The 19653-nt window shown below is 38.9% G+C and overlaps 1 protein-coding gene across 1 annotated transcript in view; it reads right to left on the bottom strand.

Moving 5' to 3' along the window:
• Positions 1 to 265: 265 nt before the first annotated feature.
• The window catches only part of LOC121367406 (integrator complex subunit 13-like), a 253339-nt gene continuing 233951 nt past the window's right edge, over positions 266 to 19653 (bottom strand). The window contains exons 14-17 of the mRNA XM_041491560.1: positions 19003 to 19218; positions 17881 to 17993; positions 15783 to 15912; positions 266 to 2055 (exon numbers count right to left, since the gene is read on the bottom strand). Of these exons, the coding sequence (XP_041347494.1) occupies positions 1977 to 2055; positions 15783 to 15912; positions 17881 to 17993; positions 19003 to 19218 (538 nt within the window). The 3' untranslated portion in view covers positions 266 to 1976. The remainder of the gene's footprint in view (positions 2056 to 15782; positions 15913 to 17880; positions 17994 to 19002; positions 19219 to 19653) is intronic.

Raw genomic sequence — 19653 nt, 5'->3', positions numbered from 1 at the left:
TCAAATATGTATGGCTGATGCGGGCACGGCACAAGACTATTTCATCCTTCATGCACTGTCTATAGGATAACTGCCAATCTCCCAGGACTGGCTTGACAGAATGAAGGTTGTTCGCAACCACACTGTCCCAATCTTCTTGCCAAGTTGAAAAGATATATTGGTTAATATGATATTTAAAATCACTGTAGGGGGCATCAACACTGACATGGGGCAAATTCAAAGCAGACTGAAAATGTCAATACGTACAGAAAACAAAGCATGTCTGTATTGTTCTCTTTTTATTCAATGACAATGAAACTTACAAACTAGAATTGGATTCATAAAATCGTTCTCTTTTGCTGGATGCACATAAACATTCATACACAAACATAATGTAACTTACATGGATTTGTTTTTTAAGTGCAACAATGTCTAATGTACAGCTAGACTACATTTGAAACAATATGTATGTGGATATTGTCAAAAAAAAAATGATGAAATTTTGTTCTGAGTGAAAAATTGCCTATAATTTCAACAACCTAAAATATTCAAATCTTATCTGGAGATGACAAGTTCCAATGTTGAAGGGTTCTAAATATCAAACATTGTTGAAATTCACTAGTTTATGTTTGTAAAGGCACAACACCACTATTTGTCATGTTGTTACTTGTTGTAACTGCTTAACAGTCTTAATGGTGATAGTGGTCATAAGGACTCCCTGTTGGCAAATCTTGAGAGCCTGCCACCAACCCAACAAGCTGCAGTCTTAATGGTGATAGTGGTCATAAGGACTCCCTGTTTGCAAATCTTGAGAGCCTGCCACTAGCCCAACAAGCAGCACGGTTTCTGGTAGAACAGAAGATACACTAAATGTTTTTCATAAAACCAAGGAAAAGATCACCATTCAAGACTGTGGTTTCCCAAGATTTTGAGATATATGTTGATGGTGTCATTTTGTGGGCTCGTATGCTAGCCAAGCTAAAGAGTCCTATATGATTTTTGCGAGCCTCAGGCTCCCGGACTCTCCTCAAAATCGCACAGTGAGAGTACTTTGGGTTTATAATTTTTGCATAAATCATATGCAGTTAATACTGTTGCTGTAAATGATAAGTCACTGGAATTTGAAACACTTTGTGAAATCCAAGTTATTAATCTATTACCAACATGAACATTTAGAAAGATGAATATATGAAACAGAATAAAATTTTAATGCCAGTTGCCAGCTACATGTACTTACTTCTACTTTTAAATAAAATATTTTAAAAAAATAGTGGGCGATCATGTTCTTGCAAAATATAATTGTATTTGTTCCAAAAGCAATAGCATACCTGGGTATGCATTAAAAACAGAAGAAGAGAAATGCGCAAAACTTGTGTTGTGATTTTTTAAAATTTGTTTATTTAATGTTTTTCTTTCTTGTGTATATAAATTGTGTAATAAATGTGTGTAAGTATGTGTATACATGTGTATGAGTTCCGAGTGTGTGTGTGAGTGTATGTGGGTACGTGTGTGTTTCAAATACAGTATCTAAGTCTAAGTAAGCTCAGTTGTTGTAGCTTGTAAATGACAGGCAAACATTTTTTGATGAGAACAAAAGCATCAGAATCAGCATCTTCAGCAACTGGCCTTGGTGGCGTCGTGGTTAAGCTATTGGACATAAGGATGGTAGGTTCTGGGTTCACAACCCGGTATGGGTCTTAACAATTCAATGGGTAGGTGTAAGACCACTACACTCTCTTCTCTCTCACTAACCAACTAACCCACTGTCCTGGATAGACAGCCCAGACAGCTGAGGTGTGTGCCCAGGACAGCGTGCTTGAACATTAATTGGATATATGTTCGAAAATAAGTTGAAGTGAAATCTTCATCATCTAGCATGTTGGTTTATTTGTCTGTTTTGGCCAACAACTACTAGGTGACTGGACAACCAATTGTAATATCGCCCCGGTGAAACATTATTGTGTAGACACAATTTGAACAGTGGTTGTTGACAATGCCTAGCGTCTACACGTCGGCTGTTTGGGATGGGGTAGTCTGGGGGCTTGAGATGATAGCTGTGTCTCCGGTGGGGCTTCCCTGAAAAACACAAGAAGAAAAAAAGTAATAAATCTGTAGAGTAGGAAATACTAATGATGCCATTTCAGCAATACCACATTTATGTTTTTAAATATTGTACTGTACATCGAATAACTTGAAAAAATTAATGCCATTGAGTCAAGTATGTGAACACTGCCAATATCGAACAGTGTTTGCTATATATATATATATATATATATATATATATATATATATATATATATGCTGAACATCTATTGTACATATAAACTTAGTGATGTACATGTAGTTTTGACTAATATATGATGTCATTATATGCATGCAAGCTGTCTGTCTATAAGGAAAGCCAGACTTAAATGGCACCATTGCAGGATCAATGTATCTGGTATATCAAAACTCCCCAACTGTCTACAAAAGCCAGACTTAAATGGCACCATTGCAGGATGAATGTATCTGGTATATCAAAACTCCCCAACTGTCTACAAAAGCCAGACTTAAATGGCACCATTGCAGGATGAATGTATCTGGTATATCAAAACTCCCCAACTGTCTACAAAAGCCAGACTTAAATGGCACCATTGCAGGATGAATGTATCTGGTATATCAAAACTCCCCAACTGTCTACAAAAGCCAGACTTAAATGGCACCATTGCAGGATGAATGTATCTGGTATATCAAAACTCCCCAACTGTCTACAAAAGCCAGACTTAAATGGCACCATTGCAGGATGAATGTATCTGGTATATCAAAACTCCCCAACTGTCTACAAAAGCCAGACTTAAATGGCACCATTGCAGGATGAATGTATCTGGTATATCAAAACTCCCCAACTGTCTACAAAAGCCAGACTTAAATGGCACCATTGCAGGATGAATGTATCTGGTATATCAAAACTCCCCAACTGTCTACAAAAGCCAGACTTAAATGGCACCATTGCAGGATGAATGTATCTGGTATATCAAAACTCCCCAACTGTCTACAAAAGCCAGACTTAAATGGCACCATTTCAGGATGAATGTATCTGGTATATCAAAACTCCCCAACTGTCTACAAAAGCCAGACTTAAATGGCACCATTGCAGGATCAATGTATCTGGTATATCAAAACTCCCCAACTGTCTACAAAAGCCAGACTTAAATGGCACCATTGCAGGATGAATGTATTTGGTATATAAAAACTCCCCAACTGTCTACAAAAGCCAACATGATAGTTTGTAAAGCAGATGGTCTTCATACTCAGGTTAACACACAGATTGGATTATAAAGAATTTATACACATGTAGTTGCCATACCATGTGACTCAGTAGGGTCAATTGCATGTAAGTATGTACACAAAATAAACAATAAATGAAGGAAATAAAAAACCCAACATAAACAATTGTGCTACTGTCCATATATATATATATGTTAGGTTAGGCTGAGTGAACTGTCAATCTGTATGAGGATGTGAGACCTGTAAACTATCTAGTTCACTTGACAGATACATGACTATCAAAGGTACCTGTGCTGTTCCACTCCTAACAACATCAGACCTAGAGAGGAAACTACCGAGATGTTCTGCTTGTAAACCTAACACAATGTTTGAGCCTCCATCAAACAGGACTGTTCAGTACAAAATTCTTGTCACAAATGCCTGCTAACTGTTATTTCAATTTCATTCAATGTCAAAGGTCAAAATCAGTCTAATGAAAATTGTGTAACATCATGGAGATCTCGTGTCAGTCAGTGTGTAAACGATTCCATCCCGATGTGATTTACTTACTCTTCTTCCGTTATGTGTAACATCATGGAGATCTCGTGTCAGTGTGTAAACGATTCCATCCCGATGTGATTTACTTACTCTTCTTCCTTCATGTGTAACATCATGGAGATCTCGTGTCAGTCAGTGTGTAAACGATTCCATCCCGATGTGATTTACTTACTCTTCTTCCTTCATGTGTAACATCATGGAGATCTCGTGTCAGTGTGTAAACGATTCCATCCCGATGTGATTTACTTACTCTTCTTCCTTCATGTGTAACATCATGGAGATCTCGTGTCAGTCAGTGTGTAAACGATTCCATCCCGATGTGATTTACTTACTCTTCTTCCTTCATGTGTAACATCATGGAGATCTCGTGTCAGTGTGTAAACGATTCCATCCCGATGTGATTTACTTACTCTTCTTCCTTCATGTGTAACATCATGGAGATCTCGTGTCAGTCAGTGTGTAAACGATTCCATCCCAATGTGATTTACTTACTCTTCTTCCTTCATGTATAACATCATGGAGATCTCGTGTCAGTCAGTGTGTAAACGATTCCATCCCAATGTGATTTACTTACTCTTCATGTGTAACATCATGGAGATCTCGTGTCAGTCAGTGTGTAAACAATTCCATCCCGATATGATTTACTTACTCTTCATGTGTAACATCATGGAGATCTCGTGTCAGTGTGTAAACAATTCCATCCCAGTGTGATTTACTTACTCTTCTTCCTTCATGTGTAACATCATGGAGATCTCGTGTCAGTGTGTAAACAATTCCATCCCAATGTGATTTACTTACTCTTCATGTGTAACATCATGGAGATCTCGTGTCAGTCAGTGTGTAAACGATTCCATCCCAATGTGATTTACTTACTCTTCATGTGTAACATCATGGAGATCTCGTGTCAGTCAGTGTGTAAACGATTCCATCCCGATATGATTTACTTACTCTTCATGTGTAACATCATGGAGATCTCGTGTCAGTCAGTGTGTAAACGATTCCATCCTGATGTGATTTACTTACTCTTCTTCCTTCATGTGTAACATCATGGAGATCTCGTGTCAGTGTGTAAACAATTCCATCCCAATGTGATTTACTTACTCTTCATGTGTAACATCATGGAGATCTCGTGTCAGTGTGTAAACGATTCCATCCCGGTGTGATTTACTTACTCTTCTTCCTTCATGTATAACATCATGGAGATCTCGTGTCAGTCAGTGTGTAAACGATTCCATCCCGATGTGATTTACTTACTCTTCTTCCTTCATGTGTAACATCATGGAGATCTCGTGTCAGTGTGTAAACGATTCCATCCCGATGTGATTTACTTACTCTTCTTCCTTCATGTATAACATCATGGAGATCTCGTGTCAGTCAGTGTGTAAACGATTCCATCCCGATGTGATTTACTTACTCTTCTTCCTTCATGTGTAACATCATGGAGATCTCGTGTCAGTGTGTAAACGATTCCATCCCGGTGTGATTTACTTACTCTTCTTCCTTCATGTATAACATCATGGAGATCTCGTGTCAGTCAGTGTGTAAACGATTCCACCCCGGTGTGATTTACTTACTCTTCTTCCTTCATGTATAACATCATGGAGATCTCGTGTCAGTCAGTGTGTAAACGATTCCATCCCGATATGATTTACTTACTCTTCTTCCTTCATGTATAACATCATGGAGATCTCGTGTCAGTCAGTGTGTAAACGATTCCATCCCGATATGATTTACTTACTCTTCTTCCTTCATGTATAACATCATGGAGATCTCGTGTCAGTCAGTGTGTAAACGATTCCATCCCGATGTGATTTACTTACTCTTCTTCCTTCATGTGTAACATCATGGAGATCTCGTGTCAGTGTGTAAACGATTCCATCCCGATATGATTTACTTACTCTTCTTCCTTCATGTGTAACATCATGGAGATCTCGTGTCAGTGTGTAAACGATTCCATCCCGGTGTGATTTACTTACTCTTCTTCCTTCATGTATAACATCATGGAGATCTCGTGTCAGTCAGTGTGTAAACAATTCCATCCCAATGTGATTTACTTACTCTTCTTCCTTCATGTATAACATCATGGAGATCTCGTGTCAGTCAGTGTGTAAACGATTCCATCCCGATATGATTTACTTACTCTTCATGTGTAACATCATGGAGATCTCGTGTCAGTCAGTGTGTAAACGATTCCATCCCGATGTGATTTACTTACTCTTCTTCCTTCATGTGTAACATCATGGAGATCTCGTGTCAGTCAGTGTGTAAACGATTCCATCCCGATGTGATTTACTTACTCTTCTTCCTTCATGTGTAACATCATGGAGATCTCGTGTCAGTGTGTAAACGATTCCATCCCGATGTGATTTACTTACTCTTCTTCCTTCATGTATAACATCATGGAGATCTCGTGTCAGTGTGTAAACGATTCCATCCCGATGTGATTTACTTACTCTTCTTCCTTCATGTGTAACATCATGGAGATCTCGTGTCAGTCAGTGTGTAAACGATTCCATCCCGATGTGATTTACTTACTCTTCTTCCTTCATGTATAACATCATGGAGATCTCGTGTCAGTGTGTAAACGATTCCATCCCGATGTGATTTACTTACTCTTCTTCCTTCATGTATAACATCATGGAGATCTCGTGTCAGTGTGTAAACGATTCCATCCCGATGTGATTTACTTACTCTTCTTCCTTCATGTATAACATCATGGAGATCTCGTGTCAGTCAGTGTGTAAACGATTCCATCCCGATGTGATTTACTTACTCTTCTTCCTTCATGTGTAACATCATGGAGATCTCGTGTCAGTCAGTGTGTAAACGATTCCATATCGGTGTGATTTACTTACTCTTCTTCCTTCATGTATAACATCATGGAGATCTCGTGTCAGTCAGTGTGTAAACAATTCCATCCCAATGTGATTTACTTACTCTTCTTCCTTCATGTATAACATCATGGAGATCTCGTGTCAGTGTGTAAACGATTCCATCCCGGTGTGATTTACTTACTCTTCTTCCTTCATGTGTAACATCATGGAGATCTCGTGTCAGTGTGTAAACGATTCCATATCAGTGTGATTTACTTACTCTTCTTCCTTCATGTGTAACATCATGGAGATCTCGTGTCAGTCAGTGTGTAAACGATTCCATCCCGGTGTGATTTACTTACTCTTCTTCCTTCATGTATAACATCATGGAGATCTCGTGTCAGTGTGTAAACGATTCCATCCCGATATGATTTACTTACTCTTCTTCCTTCATGTATAACATCATGGAGATCTCGTGTCAGTGTGTAAACGATTCCATCCCGATATGATTTACTTACTCTTCTTCCTTCATGTGTAACATCATGGAGATCTCGTGTCAGTCAGTGTGTAAACGATTCCATCCCGGTGTGATTTACTTACTCTTCTTCCTTCATGTATAACATCATGGAGATCTCGTGTCAGTCAGTGTGTAAACAATTCCATCCCAATGTGATTTACTTACTCTTCTTCCTTCATGTATAACATCATGGAGATCTCGTGTCAGTGTGTAAACGATTCCATCCCGATGTGATTTACTTACTCTTCTTCCTTCATGTGTAACATCATGGAGATCTCGTGTCAGTGTGTAAACGATTCCATCCCGGTGTGATTTACTTACTCTTCTTCCTTCATGTGTAACATCATGGAGATCTCGTGTCAGTGTGTAAACGATTCCATCCCGATGTGATTTACTTACTCTTCTTCCTTCATGTGTAACATCATGGAGATCTCGTGTCAGTGTGTAAACAATTCCATCCCGATGTGATTTACTTACTCTTCTTCCTTCATGTGTAACATCATGGAGATCTCGTGTCAGTCAGTGTGTAAACGATTCCATCCCGATATGATTTACTTACTCTTCTTCCTTCATGTATAACATCATGGAGATCTCGTGTCAGTGTGTAAACGATTCCATCCCGATATGATTTACTTACTCTTCTTCCTTCATGTGTAACATCATGGAGATCTCGTGTCAGTGTGTAAACGATTCCACCCCGGTGTGATTTACTTACTCTTCTTCCTTCATGTATAACATCATGGAGATCTCGTGTCAGTCAGTGTGTAAACGATTCCATCCCGATATGATTTACTTACTCTTCTTCCTTCATGTATAACATCATGGAGATCTCGTGTCAGTGTGTAAACAATTCCATCCCGATATGATTTACTTACTCTTCTTCCTTCATGTATAACATCATGGAGATCTCGTGTCAGTCAGTGTGTAAACGATTCCATCCCGATATGATTTACTTACTCTTCTTCCTTCATGTGTAACATCATGGAGATCTCGTGTCAGTGTATAAACGATTCCATCCCGATGTGATTTACTTACTCTTCTTCCTTCATGTATAACATCATGGAGATCTCGTGTCAGTCAGTGTGTAAACGATTCCATCCCGATGTGATTTACTTACTCTTCTTCCTTCATGTGTAACATCATGGAGATCTCGTGTCAGTCAGTGTGTAAACGATTCCATCCCGATATGATTTACTTACTCTTCTTCCTTCATGTATAACATCATGGAGATCTCGTGTCAGTGTGTAAACGATTCCATCCCGATATGATTTACTTACTCTTCTTCCTTCATGTGTAACATCATGGAGATCTCGTGTCAGTGTGTAAACGATTCCACCCCGGTGTGATTTACTTACTCTTCTTCCTTCATGTATAACATCATGGAGATCTCGTGTCAGTCAGTGTGTAAACGATTCCATCCCGATATGATTTACTTACTCTTCTTCCTTCATGTATAACATCATGGAGATCTCGTGTCAGTGTGTAAACAATTCCATCCCGATATGATTTACTTACTCTTCTTCCTTCATGTATAACATCATGGAGATCTCGTGTCAGTCAGTGTGTAAACGATTCCATCCCGATATGATTTACTTACTCTTCTTCCTTCATGTGTAACATCATGGAGATCTCGTGTCAGTGTATAAACGATTCCATCCCGATGTGATTTACTTACTCTTCTTCCTTCATGTATAACATCATGGAGATCTCGTGTCAGTCAGTGTGTAAACGATTCCATCCCGATGTGATTTACTTACTCTTCTTCCTTCATGTGTAACATCATGGAGATCTCGTGTCAGTCAGTGTGTAAACGATTCCATCCCGATGTGATTTACTTACTCTTCTTCCTTCATGTGTATGTAACCAGGCGTTAAATTATTAATTATCAAAGATTTCAATTAAATATTAATTATAATATATTAAGTATTTTTAAAAACTAATTTGTAGGGAGTGGATCTTTAAATATAAAATAGTTAAAGAAAGGTGTGTTGTTTATTTCATCTTTTTTGTTAGCAGTGGTCATTGTTTATTGTGTTGGGTTTGTTAGTAGTTGTTAATTCACGTGCGACGATGACAGTTCACGCAAGACTGATGACTCGACACCGAGACACGCACTGCATGCTTTTGGACTACGCCCTTTATAACTAGATTGTTCCTAATTGTCAGATTACGATCGGCTTTGATCAGAAGCAGACAGTCAGTACTATTTTATCCAATTATTCTGCAGAGAATCGGTTGATTATTATATATATATTTTATACACTACTGCATTTCCAGTGTCTGATCAAATAGATATTGTGGATGTCTGGTTTTTCCAACTGGTCTACAAATAAAATATTGGAACCACAAAGAGTGTTATCTTTACTTCTTCCCCGGGTTACAAATGGAGCCCAACGTGTTTAACGACCTATTCAACCGATGAGGACAACCAGACATCCGACGTCGATTCCCTTCGCCGTTGAGGTTACAACCCGATAATACCGACATGTGTTCGACAGTGTTTTGATTCGACATAGATTCGTGTGTTGTGGGGTAAATTATTTGTGTGCTAGCTAGCAGAATTAAAAAGTGTGTGTTTCATTGAAGTGGGCTATCACAGATAAATTTCATGATTATTTGTATGGCAATTCATTTCATGTTATCACTGATAACAATCCCCTAACTTATGTGTTGACGAAGGCCAAGCTGGATGCAACCAGTCATCGGTGGGTAGCTGCTTTAGCAAACTATAACTTTACTTTGTCTTATAGAGCAGGAAAGTTGAATGCGGATGCAGATGGTCTCAGCAGACAGGTCTTTGCAGATGTTGTGAAAGCAGTCTGTCAAGCAGCGATAGCATCCATTCCTTTGGTTGACAGTGTATCGAGCAAGACTACTGCTCATTCGGCCGGTGAGCACGTGGATCTTGGCGATAATATCAGTTGTATTGACTGGATTGCGGAGCAGCGCAAAGATCGGGTTACTGCTAGGCTTATACAGATTGTAAAGTATGGTTTGTTTCAGAGGGGACAAGGAGTACAGAGAGAGATACCAGCTGTAAAGAAGTATCTTCGAGAGAGGAGACGTTTAGAACTGGTTAATGGAATTTTGTACAGAAATGTTATTCTAGACGGTCAGAAGGTAAGACAGTTGGTTTTGCCAGAGTTTTATCGACAGATAGCACTGAAAGGTATCCATGATGATGCTGGGCATCAAGGAAAGGAAAAGACCTTATGGTTAGCCAAGCAACGGTTTTACTGGCCAGGACTAGAGAAGGATGTTAACAGGAAGGTGGAACAGTGTGGTAGATGTATAAGAAGGAAAACTCCGATCAAACCTACAGCTGGTTTGGTTCCAATAGAAACCATGAGACCAATGCAGCTAGTCTGTATTGATTTCTTGAGTTTAGAGAAGTCAAAAGGGGGTTATGAGAATATTTTAGTCATAACTGACCATTTTACGAGATACGCTCAGGCAATACCTTGTAAAAATCAGACTGCACATACCACAGCTAAGGCACTGTATGAACATTTTATTTTATTTTACAGTTTTCCTGAACAGTTACACAGTGACCAAGGAAGGAATTTTGAAAGTCGAATGATCAAGGAGCTGTGTAAACTAGCCAATGTTCAGAAAACGAGGACTACACCTTATCACCCAATGGAGAATGGGTCAGCCGAGCGATTCAACCAGACATTGATAAAGATGCTTGCCACATTGGATGAAAAGAAGAAAGCTGATTGGAAATCGTATGTTGCTCCTATAGTACAAGCATACAACTCGACGAAGAGTGATGCGACTGGGTATTCACCACATTTCTTGATGTTCGGGTGGAATCCACGACTCTCAGTAGATGCTTTTCTGGGGACAGATCCACATACAGAAGGTGACCTAGATACAAGTTCATATGTGCAGAAGTTGAGAGGTAGAATGAGGTATGCTTACAGAGCTGCAGCAGAACAAGCCAATGCATACGGTGACAGGAATAAGGACAGATATGACAGAGGAGTGAGAGAGACAAAGTTAGAAGTAGGTGACAGAGTGCTGGTCAGGAAAGTAGGTTTGAAAGGAAAGCAAAAGTTAGCTGATCGTTGGGAACAGGAACCTTACCTGGTATCTCAAATACCAAATGAGGATATTCCAGTGTATAGAGTGCGTCGTGAAGTGGGCAAGGGTCCTGTGAGGACACTCCATCGTAATATGTTGCTGCCTTTTAACATTATTCCCTGTTAGGAGATTATTACCGGAGTTAGCCATATGGTTAAACCGAAGAAGCCTGTTAGGTTGTATCCACGAGAGGTGTCCAGCTCGGAATCCGATTCAAGTGAAAACTCGCAGGCCAGCCTGAAATATGTGATCCCTCAACGTCGGAGATTGAGCCCAGTACAGCTGTATTGTCCATCATCTGTGGGAGTTAATTCTTCATCCTCATCAGGAGAGGTTGTTCCAGAATTTCGATCACCAGAGGGGGTGAGTCAGGAACCTGAAGCTGTAGACGATTCTGCTGTGATTCCTGATACTGTGAGTGCAGCAACTTCTGATCAGGAGATAACAGATAGTGACCAGCTACACAGTGAAGGACATACTTCTCAAGTTTTCCCAATGCTTGAACAGACTGTGGGACGACCACAGCGCACACGGAAACCACCTGATAGATATGGACAGTGGGTGTGTTCCCAACATATCTCAACTGATGAAATTTTTGTGTGATTTTTATGATGTTGTATGTAAATAATTTTTATTGATTATTTGTATTTCAGTTCAGTTGAGACCAGTATTTCAGTATTCACTAAACTGAAAGTAATGCTGATTAATCTAGTTGCAAAACCTGATATTTGGATATTTAACCTGTGATTTGAGGTAACTCATTGCTTTACAGGTCAGTTGTGTTCAGCTAAGTTATTAGCTGTGGTGTTTGATAATTATATATATTTGACCTAACTAATTTGTTTTGTATTTGTTTAGGTTCGGACATTTGAGGTATTGCAGAGACAAATTTGTATATCGCAGTATATATACATTATAGTGTATTTTATGTCTGAATTCAGTGTGATATTTCAATGTTTGATGTAATTAACAGTATTTTATTTGCAGCTGTCTTATAAAATGTACAGCTGAATCGTGACTAAATGTCAGGAGACATTTACCTCGGGGAGGGGAATATGTAACCAGGCGTTAAATTATTAATTATCAAAGATTTCAATTAAATATTAATTATAATATATTAAGTATTTTTAAAAACTAATTTGTAGGGAGTGGATCTTTAAATATAAAATAGTTAAAGAAAGGTGTGTTGTTTATTTCATCTTTTTTGTTAGCAGTGGTCATTGTTTATTGTGTTGGGTTTGTTAGTAGTTGTTAATTCACGTGCGACGATGACAGTTCACGCAAGACTGATGACTCGACACCGAGACACGCACTGCATGCTTTTGGACTACGCCCTTTATAACTAGATTGTTCCTAATTGTCAGATTACGATCGGCTTTGATCAGAAGCAGACAGTCAGTACTATTTTATCCAATTATTCTGCAGAGAATCGGTTGATTATTATATATATATTTTATACACTACTGCATTTCCAGTGTCTGATCAAATAGATATTGTGGATGTCTGGTTTTTCCAACTGGTCTACAAATAAAATATTGGAACCACAAGGAGTGTTATCTTTACTTCTTCCCCGGGTTACATGTAACATCATGGAGATCTCGTGTCAGTCAATGTGTAAACGATTCCATCCCGATATGATTTACTTACTCTTCTTCCTTCATGTGTAACATCATGGAGATCTCGTGTCAGTCAGTGTGTAAACGATTCCATCCCGATGTGATTTACTTACTCTTCATGTGTAACATCATGGAGATCTCGTGTCAGTCAGTGTGTAAACGATTCCATCCCGATGTGATTTACTTACTCTTCTTCCTTCATGTGTAACATCATGGAGATCTCGTGTCAGTGTATAAACGATTCCATCCCGATGTGATTTACTTACTCTTCTTCCTTCATGTGTAACATCATGGAGATCTCGTGTCAGTGTGTAAACGATTCCATCCCGATATGATTTACTTACTCTTCTTCCTTCATGTGTAACATCATGGAGATCTCGTGTCAGTCAGTGTGTAAACGATTCCATCCCGATGTGATTTACTTACTCTTCTTCCTTCATGTGTAACATCATGGAGATCTCGTGTCAGTGTATAAACGATTCCATCCCGATGTGATTTACTTACTCTTCTTCCTTCATGTGTAACATCATGGAGATCTCGTGTCAGTGTGTAAACGATTCCATCCCGATATGATTTACTTACTCTTCTTCCTTCATGTGTAACATCATGGAGATCTCGTGTCAGTCAGTGTGTAAACGATTCCATCCCGATGTGATTTACTTACTCTTCTTCCTTCATGTGTAACATCATGGAGATCTCGTGTCAGTGTATAAACGATTCCATCCCGATGTGATTTACTTACTCTTCTTCCTTCATGTGTAACATCATGGAGATCTCGTGTCAGTGTGTAAACGATTCCATCCCGATATGATTTACTTACTCTTCTTCCTTCATGTGTAACATCATGGAGATCTCGTGTCAGTCAGTGTGTAAACGATTCCATCCCGATGTGATTTACTTACTCTTCATGTGTAACATCATGGAGATCTCGTGTCAGTCAGTGTGTAAACGATTCCATCCCGATGTGATTTACTTACTCTTCTTCCTTCATGTGTAACATCATGGAGATCTCGTGTCAGTGTGTAAACGATTCCATCCCGATGTGATTTACTTACTCTTCTTCCTTCATGTGTAACATCATGGAGATCTCGTGTCAGTGTGTAAACGATTCCATCCCGATATGATTTACTTACTCTTCTTCCTTCATGTGTAACATCATGGAGATCTCGTGTCAGTCAGTGTGTAAACGATTCCATATCGGTGTGATTTACTTACTCTTCTTCCTTCATGTGTAACATCATGGAGATCTCGTGTCAGTGTGTAAACGATTCCATCCCGATATGATTTACTTACTCTTCTTCCTTCATGTGTAACATCATGGAGATCTCGTGTCAGTCAGTGTGTAAACGATTCCATCCCGATGTGATTTACTTACTCTTCTTCCTTCATGTGTAACATCATGGAGATCTCGTGTCAGTGTATAAACGATTCCATCCCGATGTGATTACTTACTCTTCTTCCTTCATGTGTAACATCATGGAGATCTCGTGTCAGTGTGTAAACGATTCCATCCCGATATGATTTACTTACTCTTCTTCCTTCATGTGTAACATCATGGAGATCTCGTGTCAGTCAGTGTGTAAACGATTCCATCCCGATGTGATTTACTTACTCTTCTTCCTTCATGTGTAACATCATGGAGATCTCGTGTCAGTGTATAAACGATTCCATCCCGATGTGATTTACTTACTCTTCTTCCTTCATGTGTAACATCATGGAGATCTCGTGTCAGTGTGTAAACGATTCCATCCCGATATGATTTACTTACTCTTCTTCCTTCATGTGTAACATCATGGAGATCTCGTGTCAGTCAGTGTGTAAACGATTCCATCCCGATGTGATTTACTTACTCTTCATGTGTAACATCATGGAGATCTCGTGTCAGTCAGTGTGTAAACGATTCCATCCCGATGTGATTTACTTACTCTTCTTCCTTCATGTGTAACATCATGGAGATCTCGTGTCAGTGTGTAAACGATTCCATCCCGATGTGATTTACTTACTCTTCTTCCTTCATGTGTAACATCATGGAGATCTCGTGTCAGTGTGTAAACGATTCCATCCCGATATGATTTACTTACTCTTCTTCCTTCATGTGTAACATCATGGAGATCTCGTGTCAGTCAGTGTGTAAACGATTCCATATCGGTGTGATTTACTTACTCTTCTTCCTTCATGTGTAACATCATGGAGATCTCGTGTCAGTCAGTGTGTAAACGATTCCATATCGGTGTGATTTACTTACTCTTCTTCCTTCATGTGTAACATCATGGAGATCTCGTGTCAGTCAGTGTGTAAACGATTCCATCCCGATGTGATTTACTTACTCTTCTTCCTTCATGTGTAACATCATGGAGATCTCGTGTCAGTGTGTAAACGATTCCATCCCGGTGTGATTTACTTACTCTTCTTCCTTCATGTATAACATCATGGAGATCTCGTGTCAGTGTGTAAACGATTCCACCCCGGTGTGATTTACTTACTCTTCTTCCTTCATGTATAACATCATGGAGATCTCGTGTCAGTCAGTGTGTAAACGATTCCATCCCGATATGATTTACTTACTCTTCTTCCTTCATGTGTAACATCATGGAGATCTCGTGTCAGTCAGTGTGTAAACGATTCCATCCCGATATGATTTACTTACTCTTCTTCCTTCATGTGTAACATCATGGAGATCTCGTGTCAGTCAGTGTGTAAACGATTCCATCCCGGTGTGATTTACTTACTCTTCTTCCTTCATGTATAACATCATGGAGATCTCGTGTCAGTCAGTGTGTAAACGATTCCATCCCGGTGTGATTTACTTACTCTTCTTCCTTCATGTGTAACATCATGGAGATCTCGTGTCAGTGTGTAAACGATTCCACCCCGGTGTGATTTACTTACTCTTCTTCCTTCATGTATAACATCATGGAGATCTCGTGTCAGTGTGTAAACGATTCCATCCCGATATGATTTACTTACTCTTCTTCCTTCATGTGCTGATACAACTCTGCGACATTTCCCGCACTTTCAAGTCGACCCACAAACTCGGGATGCCTTTTGCCATGAATGGTTTTAATCCGGTTCGTCCACATCGTCAACAGATTCTGGCCTGGAATATGCAACAATATATCTCTTAACTAACTTGGCATTTTAAAACACCCAGAAATAACACTTGTCATCAAAACATTACTCCAACATTACGGCCAATTATAAGTGTATGAGACAGGGGGCAGGAGAGGCAACTGCCTCGCTAGTGCTGGAGCAAAACTTCAAATTTGAGCAGAAAAATTAGAGATATTCGCGCAAAATGTGCCCTCCTGAAATGTTTTCTGAAAATTAGTTGCAATCCATGTAGTGATTCATTTACAACCCTATATAGCTGTTGCTATATCAATACATGTTGTTAAGCAGATTCGGGCATTTTCGTTTAATTCGGGCAAAGCCAGCCTGCCCCACCTACCAAAATAGAAGCCCGTATATAATGCTGCTAATGTTTGTTTGTACAGATTACTAATGATATTGGTCAGTCTCATCCAATACTAAATCTCTACAATGACTGTGTCCCTGTTGTCACCCATAAATCAATACACTTTACTTTACTTAATGTATTTGTGGGGAAAAAAGGAAAGGAATATTTCTCCAAAAACACTCGGTTATCATAGACTCCAATAGTAATGTGGTGCTCAACACATATATGGTTATTATGACACACACAGTGAGTGGATCTTTCCAAAACACTTCGGTAATCATAGACTCCAATAGTAATGTGGTGCTCAACACATATGTGGTTATTATGACACACACAGTGAGTGGATCTTTCCAAAACACTTCGGTAATCATAGACTCCAATAGTAATGTGGTGCTCAACACATATGTGGTTATTATGACACACACAGTGAGTGGATCTTTCAAAAACACTTCGGTAATCATAGACTCCAATAGTAATGTGGTGCTCAACACATGTATGGTTATTAAAAAGTAAAGTTTGTTTTATTTAATGACGCTGCTAGAGCACATTGATTTTTTATCTTATCATCGGCTATTGGACGTCAAACATATGGTCATTCTGACACTGTTTTTAGAGGAAACCCGCTGTCGCCACATAGGCTACTCTTTTTACGACAGGCAGCAAGGGATCTTTTATTTGCGCTTCCCACAGGCAGGATAGCACAAACCATGGCCTTTGTTGAACCAGTTATGGATCACTGGTCGGTGCAAGTGGTTTACACCTACCCATTGAGCCTTGCGGAGCACTCACTCAGGGTTTGGAGTCGGTATCTGGATTAAAAATCCCATGCCTCGACTGGGATCCGAACCCAGTACCTACCAGCCTGTAGACCGATGGCCTGCCACGACGCCACCGAGGCCGGTGTGTATGGTTATTATGACACACACAGTGAGTGGATCTTTCAAAAACACTTCGGTTATCATAGACTCCAATAGTAATGTGGTGCTCAACACATGTATGGTTATTATGACACACACAGTGAGTGGATCTTTCAAAAACACTTCGGTTATCATAGACTCCAATAGTAATGTGGTGCTCAACACATATGTGGTTATTATGACACACACAGTGAGTGGATCTTTCAAAAAAACTTCGGTTATCATAGACTCCAATAGTAATGTGGTGTTCAACACACGTGGTTATTATGACACACACAGTGAGTGGATCTTTCAAAAAAACTTCGGTTATCATAGACTCCAATAGTAATGTGGTGCTCAACACATATGTGGTTATTATGACACACACAGTGAGTGGATCTTTCAAAAAAACTTCGGTTATCATAGACTCCAATAGTAATGTGGTGCTCAACACATATGTGGTTATTATGACACACACAGTGAGTGGATCTTTCATATGTTATTAATATTGTGGTCTGGGGGAAAGTTAGTTTGTTTTCTTTAATGATACCACTAGTGCACATTGATTGATTAATTATCAGCTATTGCATGTCAAACATTTGGTAAGTTTGATATACAGTCTTAGAGAGGAAACCTGCCACATTTTTATAGACCTTGAATTGTGTCTCCCTCCAGCCCAACAGTACTAAATTAAAGTTGTACGTTTTAATACCTCCAGACTTGAAGAAAGATTCTTCGGACTTCATCCGTTTAGTTGGCGTCGGGTCAGTAGATTTATCTCCCTTCAATGACTCTTGCTTTTCCATTTCTGTTATACGCTGAAATCTTCAATCAGAGATCATAATTAACCGTTGAGTTATCTTTAAACTTGGACACTATTCTCGCCAAATATATTTCAGTCTATAAAATACCAAGATAAATGGGTTTTCTTTTGACCATGATTCATTGAAATTAAATTGCACTTAGTTTGAGGTGATATATGAAGTGCACTAAATACATTCACCCAAAGTATGTGACAAACTGTCCGCCGATAAGACGATTTATAACAATTTTACTTTGCACTTTCAGTGATGGTAGCAGAAGACAAACTTCACATCACTTATTCAGCACAACTATTGTTTTAAAAACCCTCCAAACCCCACTGACATTAGAGTTTAATACATTATTCCAAGTCAACACATTTGTAAAAAACAACAAAAAAGTAGAAATTAGAATAGTGATAATGTTAGTGTGTTTGTTTTATTTGCTGATACTGTGTATACACCTGGAAGTTAGTTAAGCACCACCTGCAGCCAAAGAGGCACCTAGAAGTAGTGTCCCAGCCAACGGAGTTTAAACCTGATACTGAGAGTTTTTACACAGTCTCTATCTACTGGGTATTTACCGAAATGGCATGAATACATTATTTATTGTAAGCACATTAGTGAATTATCATACAATTTTATACTTATGTACAGTTTCTGTTTTTTCCCTAAAATACATTAAGTATTCATGTAATGACACTCACTTGCTGCCTACTTTTTTCAATATCCTTTGTATCCACAGAACATTAATTTCAGTGTTTTGTATCCTCAAAGTGTCCACAATTACTTGCTATGTATAGGCCACAGGGTGAAAACTAGCTGGTGTTTAATTAACGTCCATGTGTATAGATAAGTGGCTTTGCTGTGACAAGTTGGTCTGTTTGATGGCTCCACTAAGGCAGCATCAATAAGACTACGACTGTGACAGTAAACTCATTGCTCTGAATCAGCAAGTTGGAAAACACACTTGGGTTATTGCATACATGTAATTCTCGTTCAAACCCCAGTGCAAACATATATGAAAAACCCACTTGTCAAACTCCTTCCATGGTGGATTACTGTCTGTCTCCATCTTCTCTTCCTTGACAGACTTCTCGGGTGCTTTCTTCGGAGATGATTTCACTTCCTCCGATGGCTTCTTGCACTCCAGGAGACACTCGAGGACAGCCGCGTGTCTGGTGGACTCGGACACGTAGTCGCGAATCAGCTGTTCCATCTCACTCCACAGCTGCCGGTACTGCTCCTCTCTGGTAACAAAATAAACAACAAAAAATCTCAGTTTAGTAGTATATAAATATAAATATATATATATACATGTATCCAATATAAATAATATATATAAAATATAAATAATTTATCATTAAAAAAGTTAAGTCAGTTATATATAAAATGTAATAAAAATTGCCTACATAAAAAAAAAATGTGTTTCAAAAATCTAATAATAGTTTATGTAACATCTCACTTGAAACATCAGTAACACTGCTCCTCTTTTTAAAACGATCATCTCAGTTTAGTAAGCACTGCCATGATATAAATGAATGTTTATTATCTTTAATTTTGTGTTTTTAACTCGTTAATATAACATTTCATATATTTCAACGCTGTTGCTATAGGTCCTCTGACAGAAAAACATCCACATTTAGTAATAATTAACACAATATTATTTATGATTCATCTTTTAA

The sequence above is a fragment of the Gigantopelta aegis genome, chromosome 3, assembly GCF_016097555.1.
Source record: "Gigantopelta aegis isolate Gae_Host chromosome 3, Gae_host_genome, whole genome shotgun sequence".
Taxonomy (NCBI): domain Eukaryota; kingdom Metazoa; phylum Mollusca; class Gastropoda; order Neomphalida; family Peltospiridae; genus Gigantopelta; species Gigantopelta aegis.
This window is presented reverse-complemented; position numbering and strand designations above follow the sequence as displayed.